This window comes from Leptosomus discolor, chromosome 8 (assembly GCF_034619465.1).
Source record: "Leptosomus discolor isolate bLepDis1 chromosome 8, bLepDis1.hap2, whole genome shotgun sequence".
Lineage (NCBI taxonomy): Eukaryota > Metazoa > Chordata > Aves > Leptosomiformes > Leptosomidae > Leptosomus > Leptosomus discolor.
In genome coordinates this window covers 17,058,964-17,085,706 of record NC_141398.1, presented here as the reverse complement: position 1 = coordinate 17,085,706, position 26,743 = coordinate 17,058,964, and the positions used below count along the sequence as shown (strand labels likewise).

Genomic DNA, 26,743 nt, shown 5'->3' with positions numbered 1-26,743 from the left:
GCATGACAATTCTCATTTTTTATTCATCACATGATTTTTTTTTTTTACAATTAGGCAATTTATGATAATGAGATTTTTTTTTTACAGGTATTTAGGTTAAAATCTAAATACTGAGATGTTACTAGTGGGAAGCAGCATAGATACCTTGATGTTTTAAATGGAGTTCAAGCATAAAAGTAAGAAAATTAAGGGGCAAAATTGTTCTAGAAATAGTAAAATGCAATTTCACAGGAACAGTATCATATAATGAATTATATGACTAGAAAGAAATAACATGAGCAAATCATAAATTAATTTTGAGATGCCTAACTGAAAATTCTTAAGGAAGTGCTGGTAATATAGAGCATGTGGATAATGACGGTAAAACAAAAGTTAGAACTAATATACTAGTAACCAGTCTGGACTAGGAACAGGGAGAAATGAGATATAAGGCAGCATTCCTAAAGATTTTTGGTTTGGTAGAGAAGAAAGATGTCTCTCAGGTTTGGAGAGAGACTTCAGCCAAAGAAATATCCATAGCAGTCAATGGACTGAAATATCAGTATACATAGTTGAAAAGCATTTGACTTCTACTTTTCTATGCTGTGCTGTAACTTAATTCATTTCATGCAGAGTAGTACTTCATACTTTCTAATGTTCTAATGAGTGTTCTGCTTTGTGACTTCTTATCCTCTGTATTAAAATTCCTAAGTAGCTGATCAGAAAGAGATTAACCTAATAATCTAATGAACTGATTGGTGGTGTAATTAATTGTGCTCATCTGATTAGTCAACAACCAAAGCTGATTTACCATCCTTTCTTCTCAAGGCTCTGCACTGGTAATGTTTTTCAAGACTGTAAAATAGACACAGGAAGGCACTTGAAACTCAGATGTCACGGGGAGATTGCTTTGTAGGTTAGGGGAATCATCTTACTTAAGCAATCAATCCTATTTGTTTGTTCCTCCAGGTTGATAGGATTGCTTATTGCAACTCATATTTTTTTCTGAAACCTATGTTTATTCATAGGATTTTCAGACTGGTAACTCTGCTAAATAAAACTATTCACATTGCTTATGGTCTGATTTTGGTGATTGTCTTTTTCACTTAGTTCTAAAACTAAAGCAAAAGAACTGTATAACTTGGCAATATTTTGATTTATAACACCTAAGAAGCACATTACTGGGAACACTTTAAAAGTTTAAAACTCAAGGATGCACACAAACAGACTTAGTGAGCTTAAGTACCTATCAAAACATATGAGAGGAATATACAATATGTTGTAATACCTGATCCAAAACTCTTTGTCTTGGTTTAATGACAACAATGTCAATTTAAAAATCAGCATAACAAATAGGAAAGTGAAAGTTAAAACATAAGAAAAATAGACTCTTACGTCAAAATGAAACCCAGAATGCATGTGTAATGGCATTTTTTATTTTCATGTTTGTACAACTATGTCTACATTTAGCCCATACCTGGGGCTAAACTATAACAGTTTCTCTATCACCTGATGACCCCTCACCAGCCAGGAGGGGGAATTGTGAAAAGAAGAGGCCCATGGGTTGAAGTGAAAACAGACTTAACAACAACAGCACTGATACCAACAAAGGTGTACACAGTTATACTCAGCCAAATGGATGTGCAGCAGTCACAACTGACAGAGGAGCAGTCCTCAGGAGCAGGGAGAAGCCAGAGAAGGAGCAGGATCCCACAGGAGCTCCCTCTTCTCAGCAAACCTCCCGTCTTTATAATGACCTTACAGTGTGGGCTACACCTGTAGCTCACTCAGGTCGGCTGTCTTGGCTGACTTGAAACTGCTGATGGCCTGCCTGGCATGGCTGGGCTGGGATTCTGTCCCGGCCAAACTAGGACAAACTAGAAAGTCACATCTGAATTGTCATCTAGCCCAAGTAGAATGCTTGTCTAACACAGAGTGGGAAATCAAAGTGACAGTGTCATGAGACCCTGTCCAAAGATTTAAACTAGTTTGCCCTCATGCAGATGCTATTCTGAGTTAATATGTATGAAATAAGCTCTATTTTTTCTTCTCTTTTTTACGATACTGCTTTTGTGTTTGCATAGACACACACTCATGTCTGTATATCATCAAACTTGATCTCATTTTAGCTTGCCACCATTTCAAAGTGTCTGCTTATTTGGGAATGTAATTGTCTGCACAGTTGACTGTAAAACTGCTGGTTTTATACCTGAAGCAGGTAGGTATAGCGGGAATTTGACAGTTGTGGCACAGGGCTTTTTACTGCACAAGCTTCGTTGCCCTCATCTGAATTGTGTGACTGAAACTTCAGGAGGTCCTTCAAATATATGGCCAATGGGTCTATTTGGTATATGGACTTTCTTCCATGTAACGGGCTATTCACTGGATATTTAAAATGCCTGTTTTGTCTGGGAGACTGACTGACTGAGTGACTGACTCCTCGTTGTTTCATTTGTACGTATGAACTGAAAAGGAGACCCAACTAATAACATCAGCAAGATAGGGACCTATAATTTACTGATTAAAACAGTTTTTTCTCTTGTAGTGGACAAATAAGAGAATGTATAACAGTTGAAACTCACTGAAATCCACGACAGTCAAATATTTGACTGACAAAGTTTAAGCGCAGATAGTAGGCTTCAAATTGCTTTCATTTTTGCCTCTGTGGGGTAGCACAGCCGTATTCTTTCAGTGAAGACTTCTTCAGATCGTGCTGGAGACCCGATGCTAAGTGCATTATTAAAATGGAGCAGAGGATGACTCCAGAGCATACAAACTCTGAAGACTTCTTGGGTTCATAATTTCTTGACAGAGGGAAGAAAGGATGCACAAACTAGTCCTTTAAGAAAGCAAGATATTTAACAAATTAAAAAAAAAAATCATAAGCCAAAGTCTGTTTTCTCTGGGGTTTGGTGGGGTTTTTTTCTGATTCCAAAAACTATACTTCTGAAACTTTTTCACAGATTTTTTGATTTGGGAGCTTTATTGAAGAAGCAAACTGCTCCATTTGGAAAAGTGTCATGCTTATTTTTTAACTGTTAATTTTATGTGATGGTCTGGTCCTCTCCTATTACTCTAGAGACAAATATATCTCCTGTAGCTAGGATGTACCTGCTGTCTCTAAACAATTTCAGGTAAAGCCTGGAAGCAGGTCAGGAAGGCCCCATGTTGGATTATGAAGTTGCACTTTTATCATAATCAGCTCAGACATTCAAAATATTTTGCCTGTATCCCTGAAAAGCACGTGAGCTATGCTGGGAATAAGTCATGGGGAAAGAACTGTCAAAACCAACAGGCTTTGTTTTCATTTGTTAGTACTAGTTGTTCTTAAGCTAAAACAAGTTAAAATACATCAGAGGATGGCAAGACATTTCACACACTGTTTGAAGTTGGCTGAATTCCTTTTCACAAGTTTCAGGTACGAAAGAAAATGCTTTTCCCCAGCTGTTGTATGTGTTAAAATTTTGGCTGGAGAGTGATCTTTCTTTACAAAATTAAAATTATATTACAGAAGTAACATTCAAAGGATTTTATGAAGTGATCTCAGCGGTGTAAGACATCGTGATAAATACAGTCAGAATAATATTTTTAAACACTAAATTACTGTCTTTTACAGTTAGTGTGTTTCTTTAATGATGATTCTGAACTCTAAAGCATTTTGCCAGCTTCTTTTCAATTGTTCTTATGAATGCAGTTATAATGCCAAGTTTTTCCTGAGAATGTAGCCTACAAAAAAGTGAAAAAGGGAATATTTTTCTCCTTGTGGAAGTACTTTTGCTAATGCAGCTCATGCAAGACAGAGACTTTCCTACAGGATTAAACAGGACAAATACAGACATCATCTTTTAGTGGAGGAGAAAAGTAGATGTAGAAATTATGAACAAATAATCTGAGTTTTAATACTTTAGAAATTCTTTGAACAGTTGTAGAGGAAGGCAATTAAGAACAACAAAACAGACCAATTTTTAAGCATTGAAGAAAATAATCTGATAAATAAGTAGAATGAGGTTAATTGAAAACCATTTATGTCTGATCAATCATTTTGTTCTGAATCGGGTAACAAGCTGAGCAAGAAAATGAAAAAACAGGAGAGACTACTTTAGAATACTGAAGCATCTGACACAATATTTTTGAGTTTTCACAGTGACCGGAGTTAGATAACTAGGGAAGAAGAAATTAGACTGGTAATACTTCCTCAGGGTATGCTCCCACCGATCACATCTGTGTTTCTCTGGGTGCTGACGTGGTGGGGTGATGCCTGCAATTAATAGCCTCAGTGGCATCCTGATCCATGAGTTCTCCTGTTGCTCCTGGCTCCATGCAAACATTAAAAGCTGCAGTGTCAAATGCAAATGCAGTGGCAAGCAGTTCTGTAGGATGGAGGTGCCTGAGCTAATGCTGGAACAGTTAGTTCAGGTGAAGGAGCAAGGCGGCTGTAGCAGCCAGCATTTGTGCTAAGTTGGTCAGCCGTGTGGAGAAGTGGTCAGCGAGAAGCTGGTGAGAAAGCCAGCGGCAGTAGTCTTGTAGCTCTTTCAGAGCTAGCTTCCATGTCTTCGCTGGCTGCTCTACTGTGCCTTGCAGGTGCGCCTCCATTTCTTCCAGTACTAGCAGTGGGGGACCAGAAACCCCTCTGGACTGTCCACATCCTTTCTTCTTTCATACTCACCTGTGTTTATTACTGTACAGGATAATATTGTTTAACAAAAGTTAGAAAGTGTATCTCTCTCAGACCATCAGCTCTAAGTACTGATTCAGAAGCCATTGCTGAAATGCGGTACATCTCCTCTTCAGCAGCTGTTGGACAGATTCATATTGCCTCTTCTCTCTGGGAAACTGAATGATACCTTAGTGTTTCATTTGTAGGTAATAGCAAAAGAAGAGACTCAAAGCAGTTTTCAGGGTTAAATCCAGGATTATGAATTTGTGAGGCTGGTTTCTTTTCAGGTTCACTTATCCTCATTGCCCTACCAACCTCTTGCTGGCTCCTAGTCTTCCTGAAACAGATGCGATTTCTTTGGTTTTAGTAAGTCTTAACAGATTTCTCTTCTGTGAACTTGCCTCCCTTCGAGCCCGTATATTCTTTGCCAGGCACAGCTTCCTTTGGGCGCATCTACAGCTCAACTTCATTCGACTACCATCCCTTTTATGTTTTAAGCCTTCCTTGTCTGGTTCCATCTGGAGCCAATTTTCAACTGAAATTAGAAGTTGATTTCTATCCAGCTTCTCTGTGACCATAATGACTTCATCAATCTTTGTTACATTCTCCCATTCCCATTATCTGTCACACTTTCAACCTGGTGGGTTCTGGCTTACTAAATTCTTCCTAATGTGGAAGCGTGTACCCCTCCTCTGAATCTTTTCCACTTCTTCCATATATTTTTTGAGATGGGGGGATCAGAATTGCACACCACAATAAGGATGGTGCATATAGTGGTATATTTTGATTTAGTTTATGATGTTTGCCTTGTATGCCTTACTGCCTATTTTGTATATTTGGTTGCTATTGAGTATTGAGCTATCTCTTCATGGATGTCTGTTATAATTCCAAGGTTGCAGTGGTCAGTTCTGAGCTCGACATCTAGTAAGTAAAATCAGGAATATATGGGACTTTTTTCTCATGTACATCACTTTACATTTATATACACTAATATGAATGTCCTGCAGTACTTCTCTGTTATCAGTTAGCTTAATACTCTGAATAACTTAGTATCTTCAGCAAACTTTCATTACATTGTTTATCTCCTGTTTCTGATGGGTCCACTGATGACTACCCTCCATTGTGAGAACCGACCATTTATTTCCTACATTTTAACTATTATCTAGTCATCTTCCTATGGTTGCTTATTCTCATTAAAGTGCATTTATTAGAGGTCTTGTCAAAAGTCATAGAAAAGTGAAATGAATACTGGCAATCTGTGCCTTATCTAACACGTTTAGTGTTTATTCATTGCATCTTCCAAGTGCAAAAGTGAGATTGTGAATCAGCCCTTTTGACTTCCCCTAGCATATCTTATTTATCCCCATGTCCACTACTTCTGTATTTTATTATGGCTTGCTATAGTTTTTAGCGGTTTTCTGTTATATTTACATTCTTCTGGTCCTGAGATACCACCGTGGTTTAAAGTGAGAGGCTGTACACCATGATTATGGCACAGTTAGATAACAGTGAACAGTTTGGGTGCTGGCATTAGAGATTTGAATGGTGGCCTCCTAAGAGCTGCAGAGCACCACTGGCTGAATACAGTGTATGTTGAAGCAAAAGTAATGATTGAATTATACCTGAATTCATTCATTATATACATGAGTTCATTCAACCTTGTGCTTTTCAGTGGAAAAGGCAGCCATTTGAATGTCTGAGGATTGGCCAGTTTATTGTGCTCTCTTAGATAAGCAGGAAAAAGGAAAGACTCTACTGAAAATAGAAGTGTGCTCTTCCTCATCTCTAGGTTTGCTGCAGTCTCTGGGCATGCCTGAGCATCTGTGTGGTACTTGGCTGCTGGCTGGAGCCACCATACCACACTGTGCCATACCACACCACACCATACCATGGTTGTCTGCAATAGGTCTTCAACACTTAGAGAGCTCCATTAGGCAATGTTAACATTCTAAATGGAGAAAAATGTCTTCGCATTCACATCTTTAAACTGTTCCCATTATGACCTTCAGAGTCTGCACCACAGCAGCTTCTTCCCAAGGGCAGTAAGTGTCACAATATTTCAGCTCTTACCAACTGGATGAACTTTCAAACCAACTTTCAACTCCTGCAGGTAGTACATAAATGTAGTGTATGCATAAACAGCAGCGCATTAATTAATGCAATGATTTTTGTGGAGCCAAATACTACAGATCAGAGAAATGAAATATCAAATCAGAAATTTGGTGGGGGGTGGCATTTTTTTATACCGTAATTTAAAGCATTTCCTGAATACACTATATGTAATTCTATGTACTGTATTTAAATAGAAGTTACACTTCAAATGAAAACAGGTAGCAAAGGAGGCGAGGGGGAGTTAGAAATATGTTTTGTTTCTTTCAGATGAGGCTATGGTTGATTATATCGTGAACTCTTCCCAAATATACTCTATACTGTAAAATTTTGGGGTTGATTTTTTTTTTTTTAGGGAGACAACTTCTTTTAACATGTTTATTGCAGTTCATGTTCTTTTCCACCACATATCTTCTCAAAACATATCAAAATAGTCAACAATTGTGTTAGAAGTCAATTGCTTCACAGATCACACAGAGCGGTCATTAAAAACAGTGCATTCAGCCTAAGGATTGGACATGCAGAAGCACAGCAGCGAAAGCTGCCTGTTGAGTGCTTGACTTGGTAGGCTAATTGCTCGGATGTTTTGAAAATGAAAGATATGGCTGAATAATCAGAGCTAAATCACATTGTTATAGCATTTGATAGAAAGGTTAATAACCAAGACTGTATCCACATTAGGCTGTTGGATATTTGTTTAATTGCAAAGTATGCTTTTAAAGTGACATGAATCTCTAAGAGGTAAAGATCTGGGCCCAGATCCCTTGCTGATATAAAATGGTCTTACTTCTTTAATTGCAGTTGAGCCATTCTAATTGATAAGAGAGAATTTGCCTCAAAACCTGTGTTATTCTTAATCCACATGCAGGACTGATAAGCTATTACTCCTCTGAAGACCATCTTATAGATAAAGAAGGCTATATCTGGTACTAAGAACATTTAGCAAGAAGAGATCTTGCGAATGCTGCATTGAACTGTCATTCAAATCAGTCAAAATTGCAAGGAGGATCTGAGGCAGTGACCGAAAAATCTACTTTAATTTATTATTACTTCCAAACAGTAAGCTGATTTTGTAGTCACTAAAAGCCTAACACTTAGAAATTCCTAATAATGAAGATGAACCACCTTGTGTTTTCTTTGTCTCACTGCCTTGTTTAAGTTTGTGTGTTGTCTGAGAGATAGCTACTCTTATCAGGTAGCTTAATGTTCAGCAGTAGGGGATGATTAAAGAAAGTCTTAGTGTACCAATAATGATAAAAAATTAGAATTTGTCTAGAAGTTACAGTAGTAACTGTAACTACTACAGCTAATCTATCTACTGTGTGTCCAAAGGCTGCACTGAATACTTACAGATAAGCCAATGTGACTCAAGTTTTACTCCATTATAAAAAGCCCTTAAAACTGTAGAGTTGTCAAGGCACTGCTGATGACTGTGAGCTGGATATGTGCATGGTGCTGGTTGCTTCTTTTTGCTGTCCATGTTACTATATTAGACCCTTGCAGCAAAGAGTCTGAATGCTTATAGAAACAGCTGGAAGTACACAGAAAAAATAATAGCTCTTATGTGAGCATCTGCTACATTGCAGACCAGCTCAGAGAATCATCACTATTCGCTCCAGCCTGTGATGGAACTGGGGATGCCAGCTTGACAAAGTTCTGTCCCTGGAGGAGAATGTTTAGTCAATCAGATAGAAATAAAAATAGGCAACATATAAGAGAGCACATGTAGAGGGGGTAGTATTAGTATTTATTTTTTTTTATGTGCGTGTTTTGAAGATTGGTATTTGGTGTGTCAGTTGCAACTTAGATATTCAGTATTCTCCTGAGGGCTTTTGCCTTGCTAGGTATCCTCAGGGAAACATAAACATGATTCCTACAACATTAATGGACTTTTTTGAATTCTTCATTTGTATAAACTTTTCCCCCTTTCTGTGAAAAATCTCTTTTGGGTGGCTATTATAACAAGCAGAAGGATGAAAAAGATTAAGGCTATTGCAGTTAGTCCCTCTTACACAAAACTGTTTGGAATAGGACCTGGGAGTGTTGGTCGACAGCCGGCTGAACATGAGCCAGCAGTGTGCCCAGGTGGCCAAGAAGGCCAACAGCATCCTGGCCTGTATCAGCAATAGTGTGGCCAACAGGAGTAGGGAGGTGATCCTGCCCCTGTGCTCGGCACTAGTGAAGCTGCACCTCGAGTACTGTGTGCAGTTCTCGGCCCCTCACTGCAAGGAAGACCTTGAGGTGCTGGAGCGTGTCCAGAGAAGGGCAACGAAGCTGGTGAAGGGTCTGGAGATCAGGTCTTGTGAGGAGCAGCTGAGGGAACTGGGGTTGTTTAGTCTGGAGAAGAGGAGGCTGAGGGGAGACCTTATCGCTCCCTACAACTACCTGAAAGGAGGTTGTAGTGAGGTGGGTGTTGGTCTCTTCTCCCAAGTAACAAGGACCAGACGAAATGGCCTCAAGTTGCACCAGGGGAGTTTTAGATCGGACATTAAGAAAAATTTCTTTACTGAAAGAGTGGTCAAGCATTGGAACAGGCTGCCCAGGGAAGTGGTGAACTCACCAACCCTGGAGGTGTTCAAAACACATGTCAATGTAGCACTTTGGGAAATGGTTTAGTGGACATGGTGGTGTTAGGTTTACGGTTAGACTTGGTGATCTTAGAGGTCTCTTCCAACCTGGTGATTCTATGAGTAATGGTGTACATGGGATGCATCTGAAGTTTCATACCAAAGATAACTTCTGCATTCCACCTGATTTAGGATATTGTCCTTCCTGTGTCTGTTCTTTCTTATACCACATCAGTCTATAGCAAAAGTGTTACACATATGAGATGTTAAACATGCTTTCTCTTTTTGTCATGGGACTTTGAGGAAGACCTATCTTAATTTCATCTTTGCTAAATACAGGTTATTTGTTCTCAGCGATTATCCTACACGACCACAGTGAGCTCTGCAGTCTGCAGACCTGTAGCTGGTACAGGAGAGGTCATACTACTTGATGTGACCTGAGCATGTTCAAGGAGGGCGGTTGCTTCTGTAGATGCTTTAATTGTCTTTGAGATTTGTAGAACTGCCACTGAGAGTAATGTGAACAGCTTGCTAAATATTCCCATATCCAGAGGGCATGTCTCAGCACACTGACTTTCTGGATGATCTTTCCATAGAATTCAGTGTCCCTCCCCTGGATAAGGCAGGTGAACTTAGCTATCCTAGAGTCTTAAGGATGTTGCTCAAAACCTCCACAGTTTGTATGAGCATATGGAAAATTACCCTAAAGGAGAAGGAAATTACTTGGCACTACCTATATTCCCCTGCCTCAGATCCCACCAATTATATTGAATAGCTAAGGTAAGTGCCAGGTTGACAGGAATCGGATATGTGCTGCACAGGCATTCCTTTATACTGCACACTTCATATCCATAGAGCACTGGAGTGACACCCCTTATGTGTGTTTGGAGGATTATGCCTGCTGTTAGTTATCAGGTGATGGCATGATAGCTGTGACACATCTTCCTATAAAACTGAAAATCTGAAGCTGGATTAGTGTAGTTCTCTTTTTATTCCTAGATTATTAGCAAAGTTGGGCCGCCGTTTGCTGAGAAAACAGCAGTTTGATGAGCCGCGGGTCTGAGCTCATGTTCTGACTATCTGTTCTTGGTGTTCCACTCCTGAGAAGAAGCTGTTTACATTAACTAGTTTTTGGAGGTCTGAGTGGGACCTTCTGACTAAACTGAGAGTTACTCTTCAGCACTCTGTATTCTTTGTATTCTCGCATATACCCTGCGAGTAGAATTTCCACAAATAACCAGAATTTACCAGGCAGTCAAGGTTTTGCTAGGCTGTCTTTAGATGGAAAAGTAAGTTTTTCATGAAAACCTGTGCATGGTATCTCCACATCTCTTTAAAAATCCAGAAAATGTGGTTTCACCTGTTTGGAGACTGATACTGGAGAAAAGTGTGCTTACTCAGTGGGACATTTTACCAACAGTAGATACTACTAATGCTCCAGTTTAAGGTTTACACAGTGACCTGTAAATTCACAAATGACAAATCATGGCCTCTCCCTGTCACACTGACAGCTAGAGCATGTTCAAGTTAACAATAAGAAATAAGAAAATTAAGATGGCAGCCTGTTTTCTTTGACAGCTCTCGTAATCTGGAACTTGCTTTTCTTCCGCATAACTACATAGCCTGAACATGATGATACTAGAGACCTTCTGCAAAAGATCTCAGTTAACAATGAGTCCTTCAATGGAGGTGAAATGGGCATAGTTAGATAATGCAATATATTTCTTTTTAAATAATCAAATTATTATTTCTGCCGAGATGTTGATGCAAGGTTTGGATTTGTCTTGGTTTTTAAGCTATTTCCCATGTAAATAAATATGCCAAATCTGGGGAGGGCTGTAGTAGCTATGAGTCAGTGCAGAAACTAGACAGAGACTTTTAAAAGAAAAGGAAAAGCAGTCATGGGAATTCGGTATATCCATCTCTTGATTACTGAAGCAACTAGAGCGTAATGGGGAAGGAGAAGAACCGAACCCGACGGCTCCTCCACACAGGGCAAAGAAATGCATTGTCTGTGCGAGATGTGCCCCTAGTGTGTCTGTATTACTTTGTATGAAGACCTCATATTCTTTGTTTGGCTGGAATTGAATGAGGCAGACAGCTCACAGCTCAGGGACTATAAGGTTGTCTGCATTGCTGTCTTGGTGAGGAGGAGTTTCTGGTGAGCTTGGAGAGAAGCTGAGAGGCTTCCAGTCTCTGCAGGCTCTGGAGAGCCAAGGTGACATTCATTTGGCCATGCTAGAGAGAAGGAGAAATCACCTCAATGAAAAGATCAGGGAGAATGTACGTCTCTGTTTCTACCAATGTCTAAGTCTATATTTTGACAGCTTGCACTCAGTATATGTAACTGCAGAAAATGAAGAAGCCTGGACACATTATGTTAGTACAGACTGTTAGATCTAGTTCTGTTTGAAAGGACTCAGTAATATTTCAGCTTTTTTTTTTTTTTTTTTGATAATGGTGCAAGGAAAGGTGGTGTGCTCAGAACACTTCCTCAGCATCCTCCTATTGTAATTTCTGCAGTTATTTTAGGGCTGGATACAACTCTCTACCTCTATCTTTATCTTCCTGGAGGATAGGAGAGTAGAATTTTAGATAAAAGAAGTCCAGTAATCTCCCTCACTGCCCACCCCACAATGCACTTTTCAGATCCATGCTTCTGCTTTTCCCACGTATGTTGCCCTTACGGACTTTCAGGTGGAGCTGTTGCCTTTAATAAGGGGACAGTCTACTCAAAATGCACTTTAGGCAGAGTCCCCAGCCCTGCACATGTAAGACACAGGCACTGTTTTGGGAAAACCATGCTGTATAATTTTACCTTCTGATTTCTGTCACCCAAAGGGAAGTCAAAAGGTTTCAATCACTTCAGTGGAAGACTTTTTCTGTTTGATGCTCTCCAGACCCCAATTCCTGGATGACAGAAGGTTTCTCCATGAACTGGAGGAAGAATCTTCATGTGCTGCTCTTATAGCAACAGAGAGAGGGGGGGAAAGGTGTGGAATTGAACAAGACAACACAAAACATGAAAGCCATTATGAAGGGCACACTTCTGATGTGTAATGTGGTATGAACTGGGGAGTATCAAGGAAAATGAAAAAGGACTAACTTGTGTGCTAGGGAAATAAAGGAATTCATTCTCGTGCTCCTGGGCTGTATGGTTTTTATTGGACTGTCTGCAGAGGTGAAGGGAACAGTATTGAATTAATTGGGGCAGGTTGTGTGTGGGAGAGCAGAACTAATTAGGACTGTGTGGGGAGGCAAGTATAGATGGAAAATTATGTGTGATTAGGGAGCAAAATCAATTAAGAGCCTGCATTGGAGGGGCTGGGGGATTGTCCAGTTATAAGATTATTTGATTAGGAAAACCGTTTGGTGCTTTGGGGGAACAGAAATGCTATTTTTTAGATGATAGGCAGAACAGGATGAAGTAGCTAGAGCAAAGAAAGAATTGAAAGGAGACCTATCCTTAAGTCCTCTCACCTTCCTCCATTTAAAATTCATTCCCTCCTCCCAGGATTCTCATCCTTTTTCCATCTTTGATGCAAAGGCAATTGAAAATGGCATGAGAGGAAGAAAGTGCCTTGCCTTCTTCCAAATCAAAGGGCCAGTGCCCTCCCTTCTGTTTCCGTACATTGGCATTAAGTACGCAGGGCTGGTGTGCCCTTTTCTGTTCTTCGCATAAACTTCAGTAGTGGGGAGAGGGGAGCTACAGATGAGCCACCTCAGGCTGTCTTCCCCTAATGAAGGAGACTATGTGAAAAGTTTTACCGTGTTCCTGAGATTGCTAATTCACCCATTTCCAAATCAAAATGGCTGCACAAATTTGAATGCAATTTTTCTCAGGGAGACTTGATGTTAGCAAGTATAGATTCTATTTATATATGCTCATTCATACATATTTGTTTCTTTCTACATCAATATTTTTAACTTTATGACACATTATTTTATGCAGTAAATTTTATTTTAATTGCATTTTTATAAATGTATTCAGAAGGCCCTCTGGCCCTGTCTGAGGAACAGTAATAATAAGCTGAGGTTTTAAATTTTGCAATGTAAAACAACTTGTGAGTAACTACGTAAAGAGAAGATTGAGGCATTAATGTTCTTTCAAAATGAGAGAGAAAAGGAAACACTCATGTAAAGTGAGAAGCAAGCAACACCAGGTGTTTTATGTTATGCTTTGATAATATTTTTCTCTCAGGTTAAGAGCCCTAACTACGGGGCTCTTCAAATCCTAGGAGATTTCTTTTGCAAAACCTCTAGACTTTTTAAAGCCTGATTTATATGTACATATGCACATTTTTAAAACAATTTCTCACTACTGTAAACCTACTTTAAAAAAAAAAAAAAAAAAAAAGAAAGAAAAATTATCAGCCCTTCTCCAAATTTTAGTAGGCTGTGGGTCTCCCAGCTCAGGTGGGCGCATGCTGCTTGGCCTCTCAGCCTCTTCTCATGGAGGACCTGATGACTTCCATTTGTTCCCCTCTGTGTTACATTTCCTGAGCTCATTCACAGCTGTCTTCATTATTCACAGCTCTGAGCTGATGAAAGGAGAAAATAAAACAAGTGTTTTATCTGTATGTCAATTGTGAGAAGGTTTCAGGAGGGGAGGTGGTGACCCTTGCTGTTGCCTTGCAGGAATGTCAGCTCTGCTGGAGAGGAGGCCCGCAGAAGAATGAGGGAGTGTGATGGCCTGACGGATGCATTGCTGTACGTGATCCAGTCTGCTCTGGGGAGCAGTGAAATTGATAGTAAGGTTTGTCATCTTTCTCTTTTCAGGAGCAAGAAATCCAGGTATTCAGGGTACCTCAGAACTATAAAGTCACAGGTTTTTTTTAAAAAATGCTCTGTGAGGGATGCCTTAGAAAAGCATAATTTAGCTCATCTTTTTCTTTTCTTTTTGTTGAGCTGTGTGTTTTTGTGTGCTAAGTATTGGATTTGTGTCTAGCTGTGTAGTGTGCACAGGTAAGCGTGTCATCTGCTCACTTGAAGTATTAAGGGAAAAAATATGCTAGTGGTTTAAGAAGAGGAAATATTTCATATTCCATGTAAAGTTCCTTACGTTGCTCTGCCAGGTTTACCTTAAAATTGATTTTTTAGTACCCAGTATGAGACAGAGCTAATAACAGTGAGGTAGCCTTACAAGAAAAACACACCAAAAAAAAAAAAAAACCCAAATTGAGCAACTAATAGGCAGTTTTACAGAACAACCAACTTTATTTCTTCTTTGAAGAGAACTGATGAATGCTTTTAGTAACAACTGTTTTAAGATGCATTTTGATGTCTCCTTTGAAAGTACTAATATATGAACATGCTTCTCCAAAGGTGAAAGGCACTACCTGATTAAAAAACCTTCAAGTATTTACAAATTGAAGATTTGTAATACATTAAAGTATTCCAGAGAAGAAAAAGGCTGGTTTCAAATACCTTTTGCTTTCAGTATATGGTGCTAAGTTAATTACAGTTACAGCTCTAGGGCAGCCTTGGTCCTTTTGCAAACCCTAAGAATTGCAGGAGAGCAGCCTTTTACGCAACAGAAGTTTTAAAGCTTGCTGGGTTTGTGTTTCCAAATGATCCTTCGCAGATAGCTGTCCGTGGACTTCTGTAGGTTTATAGATTGGAGGGGTTTATAGGTTGGAGAGGGGCAACCTCCAGACCTTTCTGGTCGTTAGCCTGAACCAAATAGGTGAAATTTGTGTATGAATCTAGGGGATGGAGAGAGGAATTAGAGGGGTTTGTAGCATGTGGTGCTGGGCTAGCAGCATGGTTTTATTTTTTAAAAGAAAAAAAAAAACACCACAAAACACCCAAAAACCCCACAACCCATTAGTCTATGGTCAATTTTCCATTAATAGAAGTTTAGCAGAGTGATGCTTGGAGGAGGCCCACCCATGAGGTGGGGACCGCACTTGCAGTAGGGTTCAGAGCAAACCCAGCTGCCCCCGCCCCTCCCTGACGCCTCCTGCAGAGCAGCCCCCAAACGCATGAGTGTTTTTAACTTTGTGAGTTTTTGGAAGAGCTGGACCAGGGACTGTTTTAAAGCTCTGATTCGGCTGGCCTAACAGAAAGGAGAGGTTAGAGGGGCTTCATTGGAGCAGAGCGGAAGGTGGATGGAGGAGGAGGAAAGAAGTCAGTTTATGCCCCATCTCACAGCTCAGCTGCTGCCTTTTCAGCAGTTTCTTTGTAGGTGACCCAACTGATTTCAAGGTTGTTCTGCTGTTAAAAAGGCTAAATAAGGAGCACAGTAAGCTCCCTGTTTTGCCTATTCTTGTTAATATAGACTGTTCTGTTTGTACTTTTATTTGTAGCTGTTACGACTTGGAAAAACTGCAGGCTAAGTCATACCTGGAGGAAAAAATGAAAAAATGGGAGAAAAATTATTCTCCCTGCCTTAGTAGTTTTAACTTCCTGTGTAATGGGCTTCTAACTGTATGACATAAAGCAGTTGTGCAGCTAAATACAAAACACCATAGTGTAGCCTCTTACCTTACATCTTTATCCCAAAGTAGAATGTAATTTTAATTACATTAAATATTTATATTACTGTCTCTAAATCACTTTTTAATCTAGTTGCAAAAATGGTGCTATTATAACGAAAAATTGAACTTTAAAATAAAGTTATAAATGTTGTTTTCCAAATGCCACAACAATTGCCCTATTAGATAATTTTGTAATACTGTTAGTGACTAAAAACTGAAATGCTGAAAAACTGATCCCTGCTCTTGCAGGTCCTGAAAGAGGATGGGGGACTTGCAAGCGTTTGCAGAGTTGTTGTTAAAGTCATTCCTCATGTTGGTGAAGTTAAAAATGCATAAATCTTAGCATCATCACAAGCATCATAGCAGCAGTGTTTCTTATAAATGTGTACTAAGAAAAAGCTATGCTAATTCAAGTTAAAGGATTAAAAATGAGTGACTTGGATATGGTTACCAGATGAAATTACTGTTCATAATTTCAGTTTGATCTATTAAAGTAGAAAGATTACTGAACTCCTATTTAGTCCCCTTATGATGAAACTGGAAAAGGAATGAGGAATACAAGGACATTTGAAAGTTCAAAGCTACAAGTCAAGGCGTGACATCTGTCCAGCGGCATGGCTCAAACCAGCTTTCTTGGCTTGTAGGAGTGAAGAAGGTGTCGGTTGCATTGAAGCTGTGGAAGTTTGCTGATTGGTTTTTTACTTTGAAGTAATATTGTCCTCGCGGTGGACTCTGCTTACTTGTTTTTGATGTAATGAGAGTTTTTATTGTGAAAACTATTATTTGTAAAAAGGGGAATAAAAATTTAGAACCCTTATCAACAAACACAAAGCTTTGGCTTCAGCACACTGTGGTTGTGCAGAAACAAATATTAGCAAGAGTGAATAAAATTCACAAATGTCAAAGAGGCAGCAAACTTTTGAAAATTTATGGTCTGCAGAGCTTTCAAGTATGAAAGGCACACTTAGAACACTTTCTACGCGCACACATGTATATTTCTGCATGTGTTTATGTATTTGGCTGGAGACTTCAGATTAGTACAAGTGTAATGTGAAATTTCATCTATGTTAAAAAATAAGTAAATATTCCTGCGGAGATGAGTCTGAGTTCACTATCATCTCTGGAACTTAATGTCGTCACAAAAACTGCTTGCCAAGTGCATACCTGGCATAAGCTCATACAGTATATGAACGTAAATGAAGCCCCATCTGTTTGCCTCACTGGTGAATGTGGCAGAGTAAGACAAAGCCGAAGGCCTCGCGGTTGTTCCGTTCTGGGTTAATGGAGCAACAGAGCTGGGATGTAGTGACTGTCACTTCTTATCTCCATGGAGCATTAAGAACAGTTGAAGTATACATAGATACAGACTGGCTTTTTTAATCGTGCTTTCCCTGCCTCTAGAAAGCCCATATCCTTCTTACTAGGGAAGGTCAAACCGAATTGAACCAACTGAGTAAGCTTCAAGTAGGTCTAAGCTGAACTTCTTTTAGACTTGCAGAAATTATGGTGAATTATTAGTGAATTTTCTTCCACTGGGTGTCACTCCGTTTCTGGATTCCTGGCAGCATTTTCTACAGGAGGCGTAAACTATTGGGGGATAAATGGATGAAAGGGAAAGGCTACCCACAAGGTATCTGCAGCCTGGCTAGAAGCAGTAAAAGCAACAAGACCCTGAGATTTCTGGTCTTATTTCTGTGTCTCGAAACATCATCTGTTCATGCTACTTGTGAAATGGAACTAGGATCCTGTTTTTCTGGGAACTTACAGAGAATTTATGCCAGAAAAGGGTTATTTCTGGTTTAAAAAAAAGAAAAAAAAAAAAAACAAACCCAGAACCTATTGCCATTTTATGTTTGTAGCGTTTTATGTTCACTGAAGTGGGACTTTGCTGACATTCTCTGTGTGTTCAGGTTCTCTTGATCACTTTTTACCTCTGCTTCTGTTTCACGTGCGGCTCCAGTATGAAATTCGGAATGAAAATAAGAAAAACTGGAACAATGTTGCCCAGACTACTGATTTCTTTACATAAAAAAATTCTAAATCTCTTAAGCTGTGGTTACCTAGGGACTACTTGGAAATGATCAGATCAGAATTGTGCTGGGAATATACATGTGCAAAGATCAATAATATTTCTTCTGCTTTGTATATAGAGCAAGCAAGTGAAGGATTTTAACTTTTTTCTGGTTTTTTGGTTTTTGGTTTTTTGCCTGTTTTGTTTGATTTTGGTTTTTTTTGTCACATTTTTCAGACCGTTGAAAACTGTGTGTGTATTTTGAGGAACCTCTCATACAGGCTAGCTGCAGAAACATCTCAGGGACAGCAGATGGGAACAGATGAACTTGATGGATTACTCTGTGGTGATGCCAATGGAAAAGACACAGAGAGTTCAGGGTGCTGGGGGAAGAAGAAGAAGAAAAAGAAATCACAAGATCAGGTAATGAAAGTTACGTGCAGCTGAATTGCAAGTAGGTGAAGTTCCCATCATTTAAAACATAAATAATGGATGCACTGTATTAGAAATAAAGTTCATGATGCATAATATACAAAACTGTTGCCTTTGTTAATTAGCTGAGCACTTAAAGCAGACTGGCTCTGGAGTAACAAAATACATTTCCTGAGAAAGTCACATATTACATGGTGGCACCTGGCAATTGTAGACATGGGTACACTGTGAGCACAATAAATACTCTGAAATGCTCAGTCTATTAAAGGAAGCCGTTTATAATGAAAAATCTAAGTCTTACCATTCAGATGTAATCTGCGTATACTTTACACTGTACTTACATACAGCCACGTGTCTGTAGAGAGGCCTTGATGCAAGGAAGCATCAGGCTTGTATTTGTATGCTTATTTGCTTCAAAGTTAGTCTTGTATTCTGCCTCTACATGCTGAGAGAAAAGTTTACAGGACTGAATCAAGTGATATGAGTGAATGTTAGAAAAGCATGCGTATTTTGCTATATTTAATGTCATTACAAAACAAAGATTGAGAAGTACAATCTGGATAGCTTCCTCAAGTTATTTGAGGTGCTGTGGGTTTTTATCTTATGTGGGTTGACTTTCAAAGTGTATTTATCTTCTTGTTTTCCTATTAACAACATAAATTTGGGGAATGCTGACAATGGTGTTTCAGAGAAAGACATTGTGTCAGTACACACACTAAATAGCAATGAGAATGGCTACTGATTTCTGAACTCTTTCAAATGACCTCTGCTGGCAGCACGTAGTTCTTGATCTCTTCCTAGATTTAGTATTTTCCATTGCCATTTATTTGTGTTTCAGATAGCTCAAAGTAAAACATTAATTTGAATATTTGGGTCTCATTGTTAGTGTCACCTACAGATACACGAAGTAGAGTTCAGCCCAGTATTAAAGCTCCAGTCATTTACCTGTGTGATTCCTTTAATTCTTGAGAGTTTTGCCTTTCCTGTCAAGTGAAGCACAGGGCACAGACACATCTCTAAGAGTTGTAACATCTCCGTACAGGAGAGTAGTTTCCAGTTCTGCAGCCTGCTACACTTTATGTTTCCAGAAAATGTGTTGAGGGTATAGGCAGCATTCTTTCTTTGGCAGTGTGTGGGTTTCTCATAGAATAAAACTGGCTGTTTCAAATGACTTCCTCGGAAAATAAGGTTTATAAACCAGTGTGGGGAAAAAGTGTTCAGATTTTGGTGAATACAATTTTGAATTTTTCCTTTTACAGTATACTTCTTCAGTTCTTCACTTAGTTTCTCAAGTGTGTATTTTCTTGAACTTCTTCTGAACTGACCAGTATAGGCATTTATGGAGTGGTCTTTAATTATTAGATACATGTTCAACTTGCCTAAAGGCTAGTAGTAGCAAGACTACTGTAATAGGGCAGTAGTATCGGATGTATCATGTTAGACGGCAGCTGTGGATGAAGTTGCATTTTTCTGTACTTAAAAAAAAAAATTAAGAATCCCATACACATCTAGGGAGTTTGTTTCTTAAACCACAAAACAGGAGAAATCTTCTGTAACATTAAAGTCACTTCCTCATTGGTTTTCTCTGTAAAGAACATAGAATTTGGTTTCTTTGTTTTATGACTTGGGAAACTATTCCTATTTCTGTTATATTTCAGTTTTAGTCATGCATAAGTTACTTGAGGAGAACAGAAATGATTGGTAACATAAAGTGGTTTTCTTTGAAAGGTCTTTCAAGAACAAATTGGAATATAGTTTTTATTAGTCACATCAGTTTTTGTCTTTACCAATGGCAACTTCTCTACATCATGAAATCAAGTAAGAAATGTTTCTTTGTTCAGGTCATAGTTAAGGCTAATGACACCTTTCAGATGACCATTCTTAAGGAGTTCCCTTAGAATTGCAGGAAAGTGTTCTCCTTATTTCAGAATAAAGGTGAGTGGTATTAAAAGAGCCCACAATGTTCATCTCTTCCGTGGTTTACCAGAATCAAACAGGTTCTTGAGGCATGTATGCTTTGTCACACAAGTTTAATGCTGGAAGAGACCCAAACCTTCTAAAGATTTGGGTTAAAAGCCAGGTATAGCATTGGTGTTATCTGTGGAAAAAGAGAAAGCAAAATTTCTATAAAGGCCTCAGGAAAAATAAGTGAGACTCACCTGACTTTATTTCTGTCTCGGCCCCCAAGGACTGTGATTCCTTGTCACCATTGCTCGTTGTATGCTCTCTGCTGCTTACCTGTGATCAGCTGTCACCGAGCCCTCACCCCACAAAGCTCTACAGCTGTAGAGGCCTTCATCTCCCTCTAGGACATTGTAGACATTGACCTCTGTGCCTTGTATCATGTCACTCTTCAGATGGAAACTAATTTTTCCACCACTGAAAATTTTGTCTGCTGTTAGTATGCTGACTGCTGCCAACAGTTTTGTTCTTCAAGCTGTACAAGAAACAAGGATTATGAGAAAAAGTGGTTAGGGAAAATAAGGTGTATGGTCCAATTTCAGTAAAAGAACCAGGGAGTTGTCATTAATCCTTATTTTATTCCTTGTTATGGAGCCCATTATATACACGGGATACTATTTCATTTCTTTTCCTTTCTTCACTAAGGAGAAACAATCTGGCTTCTTGGCTTCACGTTCCTCTCAAGTTCCCCATGTGTGATCATTCTTGTCAACCCAGGATCTAGCCCAAAATCTGATTTTTGATTGGAAGTGACACTTTTGAAATGAGCCTGACCTTCTCTTTCACCTTCTGTCAGGAGCCTTAAGGTATAACAGCAACATTTCAAGTTATATGTCATTATGAATTGACTGGCACACCTCTTTAGCATGCTTGCTAAATGGGCTGTAAATTCTTCTGTCCAGGTGAAATACCAGGTTTAAGGCAATAATATTTCAAAAAGAATAAAAAATAAAGCTGTTGGATATGCCTTTTCATGTGGTGAGATCACTGTTTTACCAAGTATATTTCATTACTCTACTGAGCCATACCAAATTAATAAACACAGAAACAGAGAAATGGCAATGGCTCCTGGGTTTAGCTAATAATTTAAACTGAGATTAGGGATGAAAGGCTGTGTTGTCAGTATGTTCTGCTTAGGAGGGATACTGTTTCCACTTGTTCCTTCCTTGTGTGGCATAAAGTGGTTAGGCCAAGTATTGATTAGCAAGAAATTGACCGTTTTGAGCAACTCGTTACAGAGCTTCTTAGCAACCATTTCTAAATTCTTGCTTGCCTGCACAGAAACATCTCATATACACTGGGCATCTCTCGCTATCATGTATGGCCAAGTTGTTTTCGAAGTTAAAATTATAGGGTTATTAAATATAATTTGTATTTGTCAATTTGTGGAACTTAGTGCAAAGCCCAGTAGATTCTGCTTCCTGTGGAGGGGAGTGGGGTGAGGAGAAGGAGATGTAGTGAGATGCCAAGGACTTTGTCCCTGAACTGAACTCCATCCTGTTTTATTTGGGAGTGGTCTGGTTTTAAGCAGAGGCAAAATGCACAAATTGAATTAAATTATTTTTCTTAGCTAAGCGTAATAATATAAAGGCATTGGCAATTATTTTAAGTATGTGATATATATGGAGCATATTTTTTATTTATTCGTATCTAATTAATAATAAAGATTCAAAACATCTAAATGTTGTGAAAGCATTCCAAATAACTTTCCCAAAATCGTTGCATCAAACTGGGGAGATTACCGTTATTTATGGAATAAACTGTATCCAGGAATTGCCCAGTTTTGTTGGGACTACATGTTGCTGGACCACGGCAGCTCTGCCCTTTCCCACCCTACTCCTGTAGTCTCTGTGTCAATAGACACCTTCATTTATATTCACCACCTTTCTTTAGGTCTGGATGTCTAAACTGAAATTTGACTTGATTTAAATAGTGGCATTTCTGCCTTCTTTGTATCAGCTGCATGGATTCCCATCACCCCTGAAAGCAAGCTCTGTGATTTTGATGGATTGTTGTTGGTTAACTTTAGATTTCTGCTCTTGACAGCATTGCCAATGCATCTCTTGGACAAAGGTTTCCAAAAGAGGTTATTGAACTGACATGCCTAGGGACAGCTGGCACAGACTGCCACAGCCATTAAGAAATGCAGGGTGAGAAATAGCCCTCTTAGGGGGCCTGTTAGTTTAAAAGTCTTTGGCATTAGAAAATGCTTTTGGTGAGCCCTGTTTAATTGCAAATTTTGTCACTGCTGCTACAAAGAGCGTAGCTGTCTCAAATGTCAAGGGTCACTGGAGAGAGATCAAGATCGTTTTAGTCACTGCTGCATTATTTTTGAGTGTGTTTTATTTTTTTAGTAGTGGTATTTGCACAGATCATGGGAAAGTACTCATATGTAATAAATGAAAATAGAACACTGTTGCTTTGTTATCACAAGAAAACCTATTGTCCTGTGATACTCCTTAATAACAAACTCCACCAACCTGAGGTTGTCAGTACAAAATCCAAAATATGGAAAGTGCGCTTTTCTTACTGAGTTGAAGACTTCCCTGATATTCAGTAGAATTATGCTATAAACATGGATTTGCTCTCATTAAAATGAGAAAGAAGGTTGTAGATAATCTGTTGTGTGGCACAGGGGAGCATGAGTGATCTTTTTCTCCTCTCAAAGTTCCTTAGTAGTGCGAAAACTTTGGAAACTTTATTAGAGTACTCTGACTCTCATAAGTCTGTTGCTGTTAAAGATCTTTGTATTCAGCTTTTTATTCTACTTGACTTTCATCCTTTCTTTGCACCAGTTTGAGGAAATTAAGGGATTTGTATCTCACCCACGTAACACAGTTTGTCAGCTTCAACCACAATATATGTGGGTAATTTCAGCTGGAGGAGGGAAGCCTGGAAGGAATATTTGTTTATGACTTCTTTTTTTTTTTCTTTTTCTCTTTAGCATAAGATGGGATGAGTAATTGCATGCAGCCATCCCCTTTTTCAGAGGCTTCTACTACATCCATAGCCCATCTCAAATAAACCTTACTGATCATTTCTGATGGTCTGCAACAATACAGTAACGGTTCCAGTAATTCACTGGGTAGAGCTGTTCAGCGTGCTGCCTCGGTTCATTAATATTGAGCAATGTGAACTACAAAGCAACTTCTGCCATGCTTTAGCCACCATTTGAGAAAATGGACTATAATATCATTTGGGGGAAAATATTTTTTTTATTTAGGCAATTGATGTTTATATTTACAAAATACAAACCAAATAGGTGAAGATCAAGAAATTCTCCGCTGCAATAGCTTGTTTTCTGAGCTGTGTCAGTCCTGCGTGCCCTGCAGCAGTTGGGCTGTACAGCTGCAGGCCCTGGTCTCGGCTATGCGGAAGATGCCAGAAGCCATGAAGCCCTTCAGTGAAAGGTTAGCTGTGATCACACGTGCGGGAGCAGAGAGGAGCTGAAACATGGAGACAGGGAGTGCGTGACAGGTCACAGTTGCTTGTGCCCTCTGCCTCCTAGGAAGCAGCTACAGTTCTGTCGCCCTTTATCGCGCGGCCTAGAAGAGGCTGCCATAGGCACAGCACGGCTGTTAGACATGGCCGGCTGTGACGCCCTCCCTGTGTGTGCTGCTCAGCTGCTTTCTGCACGCACCGTGTCTGAGGAATACTGCAGGGCGTTATCTCAGTGTCACTGGATTTACTGCACCTTCACTGCACGTGCATGTGCAGTACCAGAAGCTCCCATCACCATTACGAGGACTCCGAGGCATCACAGCGTCTTGAGAAAAAGGTCTTCCCCTGCTGTTGGTGTTACATTAATGCAGTCATGCTAACAGTGAATCACAAGAAGGGCACGGAAATGCAGTAATTTGTCTCACTTTTTTTTTTTCTTTAAATGTTTTCTCATTATGGAGCAGAATGGCAAAATCACATTAAATCTTAATTTATCTGCAAGTATCATTTCTAGTGCTTTATATGTACCAGCACAGCATGAACATATATAGGGCTCTATATCAGCTAATTTTCAGTAGTCTTTGGGATTATGAGAGTGTAAATACCCAAGTTTAAACCAAAAAAGTCATAGCCCCACATGTGCACGAGAAATGTATTGGGTGGATTTGATAAATTTGATATATTAGATGTACTTTGTCCCTGAAATAATATGGTAAATACCCTCTGCAAACACTTTTCAATTGCATAATGCATTACAAATTTGTGCAAATTGGAATGAGATGGATGAAGACCAGAATTTGTGCCCTTGGTTATCCCAAGTCGTTCATTAGTGGACTTACTAAGGTACAGAGCCTAAATCTGGCATGAGGTCAGATTTGACCTGTGAGATATGTTTCTTATTTGTTTTCCAAAAAATTCTGACAGTGGAAATGATTGAATTCCAAGAGTTAAAATAAGAAGCAGGTTTTAATGTATTTTTTTTATGAGCTGACAAGAAATCATTTCTGGCAAGGACGGTGATTTATATGGAGGATAAAGGAGAACTGAGTCACATGCAGTAAATCAGCCTGTTGGTTTACAGACAAAAATGTATTAAAAAATTCAAAGGCACAGCCCCATAATAGTGTCATTTAAAGGGATTGTTTCTCCAGAAGGCAGTTTTCTTGTAGTTTTGCAACCACCACTGGGTATTGCTGTGCTGATTCTTTTAAACTATGGTGACTTTTGTCCAGCACAGTGAGTTTCACATCTGAGCACCTTTCTCGTTTTCGGTTAACTCCTCATGCGTATTAAATAGTCCCACTAGCTTTCCACTTTGGTGTTTGTTCTGCTTAAATTTAAGAGAAAGTAGTGGTTTGCATTCTCAGTGGTAGTAATCTAGGAAAATCTTGTTGAAATAATATTAGTTGTTACTAGATAAGACTTGATTGATTGTCCCTTTAACTATATATAGGTTTTTAAAGTTAACTTAAATAAAATGATTGATATTTCATGAAATCGAGAGATTCTATGTCTTTCCCAGTGCAAGTATTGTTGTGTTGTTTGACTTGTAACTATGTAAATTAACTGTTGCAGATCTGAACAAGGAATTAATTTGCCTTGTGCTATCTTTATATGTTATGTCTAATAGATGTTTAATGTTATGATACACATTTTTTTATCTACACAATCACAGTAAGCTCTAACCCAAGGCATTAAAAGGTTTACTTTGTATCGTATCTTGCAATCTGGACGTGTTAGAGGTGTTAGAAAAGCAGTTTTATTAAAAAGTTGAGGCTGGTTCCGAACAGTGGCATTAAGGCTATGAATTTTCTAAATCTTTTTATCTGTACAAAGCAAAATATGTTACATGTATAGATAGAAGCCACAATTAAAATGTCATTAAAAGTGCATTTCACATCTTTTTTTTTTAAAAAAAAAAAAAGGGAAAGAATTTCCTCAAATTTTCTTCTTTTAAGGTGTTTCATGCTTAAGTGCAAGTATTGTGCATTCCACTGGAAAGGTAAATCACTGTTCTCCTGGAATGATGTTTTTCTTTTTGGTAAGAGTGAGTTTTGTGCAGTAGCCTTCTGGGAAGAGAGTCTGTTTTGTGAGAAGTGGTTGTACCAGCTACATTGGAGTCTCAGACTGTACAGCTGGCTGTATGGCCAAATGCCTCTGACACTGAACGGAGAGAAGCCAGAAGTTGTGCGATTGAGGAAGACTTGTCACACTTGAGCCTTTTAGGGGATGGAGGGCTCATGGCCTTGAATGATTTAGTTTTCCACAGGAGTGTTTCTTCTTGTTGTTTTCTTCCCTCATGATGAGAGTGAGAATGCAGAGAACTGAGCAGAATGTGAAAAAGGAGAATCTCTTCTTCCCATGCAAGTTCTAGATTTACCTCTTAAGATACGTTCACTGGGCTTCTCTTCCTACCCAAAAAAAATAAATGCAGTGGAAAGTGGTTTTGTTATGTCAGCTAGCTAAAACACTGTGATCACTACCAATGCTGTAGCTCTTCTACAAGGAGTGTTGAGTAGGAAATCTGGTCTCTTTATGAGGAATCACATGATATGTTAAAATTGAGAATGGCTGCATGCGGGCAGATGCCTTCACACACGCATACAGTTATAGCTTCAACTGAGGCAATTCTCAAGTATTTAGCTGTTCCTTGCTGACAATCTGATTTGCACTTTCCAACAGTGGGATGGCGTAGGACCTCTCCCAGACTGTGCAGAACCACCCAAAGGAATCCAGATGCTGTGGCACCCTTCAATAGTCAAACCCTACCTCACACTTCTTTCTGAGTGCTCAAATCCAGACACGCTGGAGGGGGCAGCGGGAGCACTGCAGAACTTGGCTGCTGGGAGTTGGAAGGTAGGAATATTAACCTGTTAAGTGTTTCAATTTGGAAAAACCCCTACAGATGAGAGCAGAGTGGTGATATAAATGTGTCTGAATGCTCCTGGTAGTGGAATAACCTTCTGTTTTCACAGAACTGCCTGCAGTCAAATTTGGGATCGTATTTTAAGTCCTCTGAATTGATACAGATAGTCATATCGTAGTAAAAATCAGCATACAGCAGTGAAAATCACATTGGTCAAGTATGAAAAGTTGCCATTCAAAA

General features: G+C 39.2%; 1 protein-coding gene across 2 annotated transcripts in view; it reads left to right on the top strand.

Moving 5' to 3' along the window:
• Nucleotides 1-26,743, top strand: part of CTNND2 (catenin delta 2) — a 538,559-nt gene that overhangs the window by 429,314 nt on the left and 82,502 nt on the right. For both annotated transcript variants that reach the window (XM_086469516.1, XM_086469517.1), the window contains 3 exons: nucleotides 13,951-14,068; nucleotides 18,040-18,225; nucleotides 26,320-26,493. In XM_086469516.1, coding sequence (XP_086325642.1) covers nucleotides 13,951-14,068; nucleotides 18,040-18,225; nucleotides 26,320-26,493 — 478 coding nt within the window. The remainder of the gene's footprint in view (nucleotides 1-13,950; nucleotides 14,069-18,039; nucleotides 18,226-26,319; nucleotides 26,494-26,743) is intronic.